This window comes from Thalia democratica, chromosome 2 (genome assembly GCF_965202585.1).
Source record: "Thalia democratica chromosome 2, ktThaDemo2.hap1.1, whole genome shotgun sequence".
Classification (NCBI taxonomy): domain Eukaryota; kingdom Metazoa; phylum Chordata; class Thaliacea; order Salpida; family Salpidae; genus Thalia; species Thalia democratica.
Window position 1 is genome coordinate 82,146,036 of NC_139166.1, and position 9,633 is coordinate 82,155,668.

General features: G+C 23.1%; 1 protein-coding gene across 1 annotated transcript; it reads left to right on the plus strand.

Annotated features, from left to right (window-relative positions):
- Positions 1 to 6,665: 6,665 nt before the first annotated feature.
- On the plus strand, positions 6,666 to 8,443 carry LOC145829035 (serine/threonine-protein kinase pim-1-like). The gene is made up of 5 exons (XM_082936775.1): positions 6,666 to 6,975; positions 7,150 to 7,290; positions 7,452 to 7,597; positions 7,773 to 7,904; positions 8,144 to 8,443. The coding sequence occupies exons 1-5, from the start codon at positions 6,666 to 6,668 to the stop codon at positions 8,441 to 8,443; spliced, it is 1,029 nt and encodes a 342-aa protein (XP_082792901.1).
- The last annotated feature ends 1,190 nt before the right edge of the window (positions 8,444 to 9,633 follow it).

The following is a 9,633-nucleotide window of genomic DNA, read 5'->3' on the forward strand; positions in this document are numbered from 1 at the left end:
ATATAATTAATTAGATTTAATATTATAAAGATATACTTTTTTGAAGCTAGTTACTTATATCAATTTTTAAATATACTGATTAAGTTGTTTACCATCGAAAAAGATAAATTAGTTTCATTATATATATATAATTATAGTATATAATTAATTAGATTTAATATTATAAAGATATACTTTTTTGAAGCTAGTTACTTATATCAATTTTTAAATATACTGATTAAGTTGTTTACCATCGAAAAAGATAAATTAGTTTTAGAATTTATGTTATCACATCACAAGTAAGATAAAACGTTATTTTCTCGTTTTTAGAGTCTATGCTACGCGTATTAAAAGATAAGATAACAACAAAAACTAGTTTTTACTTATTGAAATATAATAATATTTCGCAGCACAGTTTTAATTTTCCTTTTAATTATTTTATTAACGAGAAGTAAAAGTTTTAAAAGAGTTCTATGAAGCTAAAACTGTTAAAAACTTGTTAATTTAATATTTGAAATCGACATACTACTAAAAACTTGTTTAATTAATAATTAAAATCTCCATACTACTAAAAACTAATTATAGAATAAAACTACTTTACTAAAAAATTATTTAAATTAAATAACACATGTTTGTAACAAAAATTTTTGCTTGTTCGCTAAATATATTTGTACAAAGTCAATTAATTTTAAGTGTTGTCTAAGCTATATCAATTAGCTAAATAAAAAAATCTTTTAACGATATAAAAGTTGTTCTATTAAAATTCAACACTTTTTAACATAAATAACTATTACAAAACTGTTTATGCAGTTAAAAACACAACAAATATATGAAAAGTATAAGTTAAGAAATTAAAAAATTTGGTTTAATACTCAAATAATATAAAGACTAGTTACTTGTCTCAGTTTTTAGATAAATAAAAAAAGTTGTATATAACTTAAAAAAATAAATTGGTTTAAAATTTTTGTTATGATATCACAAGTAAGATAAAAAGTTAGTTTCCTGTTTTTTATAGTCTCTTCTACGTGTATTAAAAGATAAGATAACTATAAAAATAAAAATAAATTTAAAGATTGTCAAATATAGTAATCATTCGCAGCACACTTTTAGTTTTCCTTTTAAATATTTTTTGACTAGAAGTAAAAGTTAAAACAAGATTACTTTAAAACTAAATGTGTTATAAACTTATTTAATTAATTGATAAATAAATAAATAGTGTTTACAAGTAGTTAAAACAAAAAGGATGTTATACTAAACTCATTCCTTTATAGAAGCAGTTTGACGTTTAAAATGATTAAATTTTGATATCAACTCAACATGTTTTTTTTTTTATGTTTTTTACTTCGACTGCCTACATTTAAGTTTAGTTAATGAAATTAAAAAACTTAAACTAAATTACTGAAACTAAAAAAATTATAAAATATATTCTTTTCCAAAGAAAATTAAAAATAGAAACCAGTTGTTTATACTTGAATGAGTCAGTTTGTTCATCTTAAGTTGCTGTAATACTTTAGAGACATTATTTTCTAATAATTCCGTTCTGTAAAAATAAAATAGTTTTAAAGGTCTCTTAACTTCTGAAATAACATAAGATTTTTTAGTTGCTACTATGTAAAAATAAAATTAAGCAAACATTTAAAAGAAGCTATTTCTATCTTTTATGGATTAAAAACATATTTTATTCTTTTTTAAACAAATTAAAACGTCTCAGTTAAATTTTAAGCAAACAACAGTCTGTGTCCAGTTCACAAAGCAGAAAATATTTTGCAAACAACTATCAGCACTAAATTATTTTCTTTTAAACTTAAAAAACTAATTCTTAGTTCAAGTAATGTTTATGTTTATGCTCAGTTTTTATATCTCTGTAATGGTTATTTCATTGTAAGCTGAACAATAAATATTGTTAGTTTTTATTTTTCACAAACGCGGCAAACCCTAAAATCCTTTTAAAGTATACCTAGCCGTATATTTGTAAAAAAATGCCAACCTTAACTAAAAAAATATTTTTTGGTTCTTGTTCATTTTTATTGTTTTAATTTTTTTTGTATTTTAATTGTATCCTTTGTAGTGTCAATTTCATCTTTTAAATACTAAAACAGTAGGTTTTTCTATGATTTTTGCACAAAATATTTTTTTTTTTTTATACTTTTTCCCAAATTAATTTTCAAAAGAGTATATATTTTTATTACCAGGTATCCAGTCAAATCTATGTACAGTGTACATATTAGCTTATTGTATACCAGTTTTATGCTAATCTAAATAAAAGTGTTTTATCGACATAAATTATATAAAACACTTTAAATACTTTTTAACTTCATCACAGTAAAAAAAAACTTTTAAAATGAACAATAACACTAAAAAACTTAGATTGTAGTTATATACATAGTTTGTAGAATAAAAGAAAAAAATGACTAGAGTAGAAAATAAAGTTTCTTTGAAAGCAAAATTTTAAAAAAACTGATAATGAATTTTTTACAGGGTATAAATTTTAAATAAAAATGAAGGCATTTAAAAACAGTAAAAACGTCTAATATGTTTATTTTTCTATTTTAAACGTTAAAAGAAAATTATTTATTTTAATATTTTATGTGTTGTTGGAGTTGAAAAGAATTTTAATACCAATTTCAAAGATAGAAAAGTCTTCAAAAGAATACATTTTATTATTTACTAATTAAGCAGCATGTAAGGTCATTGCAATAAAATGCAAAATCAAGCTAAATACTATACTTTTAGTGAAAAAAAAATGAATAAATAAAATTTTGCTTATGAATAAAGAACAAAAGAGGAACTTGTAGAATTTCATTATCAGCGCTTTGGAAACTCTGAACTAAGCATTTTAAAACTAAAGCTTCGATTATACTTGATGATGCGACCATAATTTAAATTAATTAACTTTTTAAAGTATATATATAACTTTTAAAAACTTTTTTTTGTGGATCATATAAACTAACGATATAACTGTAAACAGCGCAGTTCTTCCGTAAATAACACACAAAAAAACTATTCTTTAAAATTGAAAAAAAAAGTTTTTTCTGTTTCAATTTAAATTGACACGCTTAATTGAATGTAAAAAACATTCAACTACAAAAACAACAACAGTGATATTTTTACGGATAATATTTAGTTTTGAGCATATATAAATCATTTTCCACACCCAGTCCACAGCTAGTATTCTACTTACCATAATAAAAAAGTTTAAATGATAAGTGCTTTAAATTTATACAGTTTTTGTAGAATGAGTTAAATTAGTAGGACTAATTTCTAGGACAACTTCATATTCATGCAGTTTTATACGGATACGCATGAATGAGCTTATGGAAAAAATTTTACAGGTAAAGGTTTAGGTTAATACTATTTCAGAGGTTTCAAAAGTAAAATAATTTGGAAATTTAGGAGACCATAGTATGCGAAAGATCCAAAAAGAAATAGTAAGTAGTAAAGAAGTCACAGGGGGGTTATAGTGGCTACAATAAGAAGAAACTTACACTTGACATTATGAAGTTTAGAGTGAAAAAAAAGGGTTTTCAAGGTAATTTCAGCTGAATTTTTGATTAAGAATAAACAAAGCTAAACCAACATCTTAAGAGTCCATATTTGCATTACATTTTAAAAGTACAGAAAAGTAAGTTCAGAATAGCAGTTATTTAGAGTTTAGTTATTATAACTTAACAAGACAAGATTGCCAGAACATTGACAAGATTGTTGCTTGGAAAACAGAACGCTGAATACATAATGAGCGTTTGTTTATTTTAGACTATTATATTTTTAGCGAGTAGTTTTTGTAAGTGACTCATACCACAAACTAAAATAACTTATTGTAAACATACTTTAACCAAAAAGAACTTTGGTAAAAACATTTTAATCGATATTTGCTGATTTGTTTTTAAGTTAGAGTAGTATAAAAAATATATGTTATTTTAAATTTAAGTTTTTAATTTAAGTTATAAAAGTATAACTAAAATAAAATATGAGGTATTTTAAGGGTTTTTTTAATGATCACAATTAGTTTTGCACACTAGATACAATTATTTTTTCAGGAGTTTTAGTGTTTTTAAATTAAAATAGCCCTGAAGGAATTACAAATATGGGTTTTTACAATGTTGGTGCACAAATCATTATCTAATTGTTTCTTTTTTTCCTCTGTTTACTACAGAAAAATAAAATGATAGTTGCTACATACTATAAGTTAATTTTTTAATTCTTGAAAAAATGAATATGATAAGTACTGTTTTTCTTAATTATACAAAATAAACAACTGTAACACAATTACCATACAAAATTAATTTTAAGTAAGTAGTTATGTTTTGAAAAATCTTTTGTTATTTGTCATTGAAAAACTCATTAACTTTAGTTTTAATTTTTAACTCATTTAACAACTAATACATGTATTTTATATTTTTAAGTATTAATATTTACTACCTTATATGTTTTGTATTTTGTGTAATAATTCTGTTTAAAATATTATAGTTTCACTAATTGTTAATTTTAGTTTTTTTTTACATTGCTTATCTCATTAAAGTAAAATTTATATTTTTTATAATTTTTCACTGTTTTTTAATTTTAAAAGCTTAAAAAATTTAATATTTAATTTTTTCTGTAAGTTAACACTAGTTAAACTTTTTAAGCTTTTATAATTTTAATTAAAATATTGTACTTTGATATTATAAACTTATCAAAAACTTAATTACTCCTATAAAGTTAGTCTAGTATAAATGGCAATATTTTTTTGTTTAAGTTTGTATAATTTTTTGTTTGAATTGTTTTTTGGAAGGTAAATAATTTTCTTAAAAATTAAGCATTCCTGAAAATTCAAGCCACTGTAAAGTAGCTATATAAATTTTATAAATTAATCATTAAACTTATTGTTTTACTATAACATGAACGACTTGATAAGAACATTTTTTCTATTGTTATCAAATCATAAATATTTTAGAATACATAGCTTAGACACCATTTTTATATTTGAATTTTACTTTATAGTTACTCAAGAATTTTAAACAATTATAGAAATAATTTTTTTGTTCATTTCTCAGACTACATTTATTATTTATATCTAAAATAATGAGTTATGCAAAATGGTATTTATTTACTTACGTACTTGAAACAACTTTATTTTTAAAATTTATGTATTTAGTTTTAAAAGTAATTTAAGTTAAACTGTGATAGAAATAATGACAAAATGAAAATTATTTATTTCTATAGAAGTTTAATAATGCCAATTTAATATTTTCTAGTTTTCTTGTAGCCAGAGAAATAAGTTTAACAAACTCTATTTTAATCGTCAGGAAAAGTGAAAGAATTGTTTTCTAATTGATACTTTGTCATCATAAAAGGTAAAGCCTTTATTTTAATTAACTGTTTTAATTTTGACAAATGACTTAAATTTTTATCTGAAAACTTGTTCTTTCCTGCTAAATTGATTCATAATAAAACTTAAAATTATGAAGAATTTTTTGCCTTGATTATCAATAATGATATTAATTTTAACCTTAAAACAAACGTAACATTTAAAATAATTACTTTAAAAACACACCAGATGTTTCTTAATTTTTTTTTCATTGCTCTTTTTCTAATTTAATAACAATTCCCTGTGAATCGTTTCATATAGCTTTTTAGTTTTAGAAAATTACTAAACATGTCAGAAAATATTTATTTACTCAGTTTTTTTAATTTGAATAATAAATATAGACTTATAAATATAGACTGCTTTTTATCTTACTTTACCTCAATTTATAAAGAATTGTATGAGTATTTCGCCTTAAAGATATACCATTTCTGCATAAACACGCAATTATCGTAATTTTACTTGTTGTAGTAAATTTAAGGAACTTGAAAAGGGTCCCTAGTTAAATTAAATTTCTTGAGAACTAATCTATTTTAAATAAAATTATTTACATAAGTTGGAAAACTTGTTCATAATGCTACTTTTTAATTAAACTAAAATTCCTGGTATATATTTACTTTTGAATCAAACGAAAAAATTATAGTTAAAGTAGTGAATTTTAAGTTCAGTTGATTTCAAAAAAAAGCTTTGTAAATCCTGGTTAAACTTGATATATAATAAACTTTATAATAATTTTTTAAGCATTTTTATTTTATTAGTAAGTAAATAAACTATTTACTTAAATTTCTTTTCTTATAATACTTTCATTTTTAAGCTTAGTTTTCAGTGTTTAAACTAATTTAGACTTTTAGAACATAACTATGAGAAGATCTCAGGCTTGGCATGATGTTTTATAAAATTAATACAATAAGTTAATGTAAAGTTAGTTTTAGTAAGTACTTTTTGTTAATCAACTAATTACAAGTACTTACTAAACTTAATCAGAACTAATCTAAAACTAAGTTAAATCAGATACTATTCTATTGAATTAGTTATATCTAAAAAACTATGATTGAAAGCCTAAATGTTAAAGCTAAATAAATATATCTTTTAACAAACTAAGTGTAGGTTTTTGTTAGATTTAAAGTAATAACGCTATAGATTTATAGAAAAGTTTTGATAAGTTTAGTGAACAGTTACTTGAAAATTAACTAAAAGATTGCTCTTTGTTTTTATTTTTATTTTAAAATATACACAAGTTTTTATTTTACTTAAATCAGAAGAAATAAAAATATGAAGCTCTTTATGTAAAATTAACCATTTATCAGCATTTATTTTTAATAAAACAATTACAAATGAAAAAATGCACGCACAAAAATTTTCCACCAACTACAACAAGCAAGATAAAACATCATGTCTGTTTGGGAGTCCTAACCAACAAAAGAAACCTTGTAAACCTACTTTCGCTGAAATGTTGAAAAGAGGTCCGAAATACAACAAAACCATTCAAACTAACGAGAGGAAATTAAACCTAGGTTGGCAAGCAAATACAATTAATGAACTGTTGAATGAAAGCAATAAGTTCATTTCTTCTAAATACGGATACAAGTTTGAATATAAATATATAATGGGCCCTAAGTTAGGCCAAGGTGGCCAGGGTAGTGTATACACAGGTTAGTCTTATATTGGTTTTATCTATAACATTTACCAACATTTTAAAACAAATAAGTTTATAAATGATTATTTTAGACTTTGGTCCAAAACTATGGCTATACAACTATATATATTTAGCAAAACCAAAATATTTGATTTAACAAAAACAAAGTCTAGAATAACAATTACTTTAGCTAAAAATCGTACCACTGGATTTGAAGTAGCAGTGAAATATTTAAACGCGGGATCTTACAAAGAAAGTGTTTGTGGCGGACAAAATCTACCAGAGGAGTTGGTATATTATTACAAGGCTACGGGAAATAAAGATTATCCAGGTTTGTTTTGTTTTTTTAAGTCTTTTAATAACCAGACTATTTTAAAAAAAATAATGACATTCGTTAGTTAATAGTTGTAATACACCGGTTTTTGTTAGTCAAGTTTCAATTTTTTAAACGGTTTTAACTAATCTAAACTAATTGTCATTATATTTTTAAAGGTGTTGTTAAGGTTTTCGAGTGGTTTCAATATGAAAAGTGTTTTTTGATCGTGATGGAAAAACCGAAGGGCTTTATTACTATGAAGCAATTTATCCACGAAAAAGGAGCTTGGTTGGAAAAAAATGCTAAAAAGATTTACGTTGATGTACGTATTTTCTTTGTTAACATGTGTTACTAAAACTATTTAAATGTTTTTTCAGAAATAGATGTATAGATGTATGTTTACTATAAAGATTTATATTAACTGTTTGTTCTTTTACAAATTATAATAAATTAAATATTTATTTTGAATAAAAATGTTACATTTGAAAATATAACAGTTACTGAATACTTTGGAAGTGATCCACTCTAACGGAGTTGTTCATCGCGATGTCAAGCCGGAAAATATCCTGATTAATCCACGAAACTTAAATATAAAACTCATTGATTTCGGCTGCGCAGTTTATAAACAGGTAGGTTATATACAAATTGCAGTACATAACTAATTAACTATAATGTAAAGCTAAGTATTGTGTTAGTTACATTACTTATATTTTAGTATTGTATTGTAATGATTAAAAAAAATCTTAAAGAAGAAAAAAACATTCTTGTTTTCAGCTTTAAGTACAAATAAAACTTTTTTTTTACATCAGATAAAAAAATTCACCTTATGAATTTCTTCTACAAAATTTAAAAACTTGATGCTTTTTAGAATGCTGACTTTGAGGATTTCAAGGGAACAATGTTGTACTATCCACCGGAGTATTTCAACACTAAGCGCTACAGTGGTGAACAGTTGGACTTTTGGGACGCAAATCTGGTTCTTTACATTATGGTGCAAGGCAACAAGGCTTTTAGAAATCCCATGGAGATTATGAAAAAGAAACAAGTTTATTGTGACGACTTGTCGTTGCAATTGAGGTCCTTTTTGGATGAAGCGCTGCATAAAGACCGCTTTGAAAGGCTCAATAAAATAAGTGTATGGAACCACTTTTGGTTACAAAATCCTTAGTTAAGAAATGAAGAAATTATTTAGGAAGATTAACATGAGTAATAAAAGTCTTGTGTAATTAAATAAATATTGATAAAATTAATGCAGTAAAGATGACCCAAATAAAATAATATACCTAAAATGTTTTTTGTTTTATTCTGTTTAAAAGCATAGCAATTTTCTAGCAAAAAAAAATTCAGATTCTGATTATAAACAAATTAAAGTTTTAAATTTTACAAAATTCATTTAACTTTTTGTTTATTCTATTCTATCAAATAAAATTATTATTACTTAAGCGGTTTTACAATTAGTTTAGTACTATTTTATGTTTTTTTTAACGTTAATTAAGCTTTTTTAATTAAAAAATTATTTTTTTACTATCTGGTAATATGATAATTTTATAACACATTTAAAGTTTGTTAAGAAGAAATTGTTTTTGTAGTTCTACCGGACTAAGAAAACATCAAGGCTTTTAAACTAGACCATTTTCTAGAAAACTACTGAACGGAAATGAAAGTTTGAGTATGGTTTAAAACAAAGCTAACTTACACTGTAAAAATACACGTTAGTTGTAAAATTATCATTTCTGACTTATTTTCTAAAGAAATAAGTACATTTGTTAAAATTAAAAAAAAAAAATCTGAATTAAAAAGACTATATAATATATTTTACGGAATTTTAGGCATTTAAAGTTAAACTTGTTTTAATTTTATTTCGAATTTAAATCTTTTATTTTTAATAAATGACTAAAAGTTGTTTAAATAAGCTCTTTTTTTTAATAATAGGGCTTTAACGATAAGTAAAACTTTCAAAAATAGTAAAAATTTTAAAAACATCAAATATAATTTATGTTTGGAAAGCGTATATTAGTTATTCATTATAAGTAAAGATTTAATTGTTTTTGATTTAATGCAACATAAAATCTAGGGATAGCACCTTTAGTACGTTGAGACTCTTAATTTTATTTTTTTTTTTTTTTTGATTGTATAAGAAATCACATATTTTGAAGCTAAGTTTAAACTTTTAAATTTAGCAGCTGAGAAAATTTTAAACAAGAAAAACTGAAAGTACTCTTCTAAAAATAAGCTTTAGTAGTTTTGAACAGTTATATAGTTGACAAAACACGTTTTTGATAACAGCTCTACATTTTTTAATCAAAACAAACTAAACTAACTCTAAATAATATACAACTAAAAAGAGGTTAATAACTT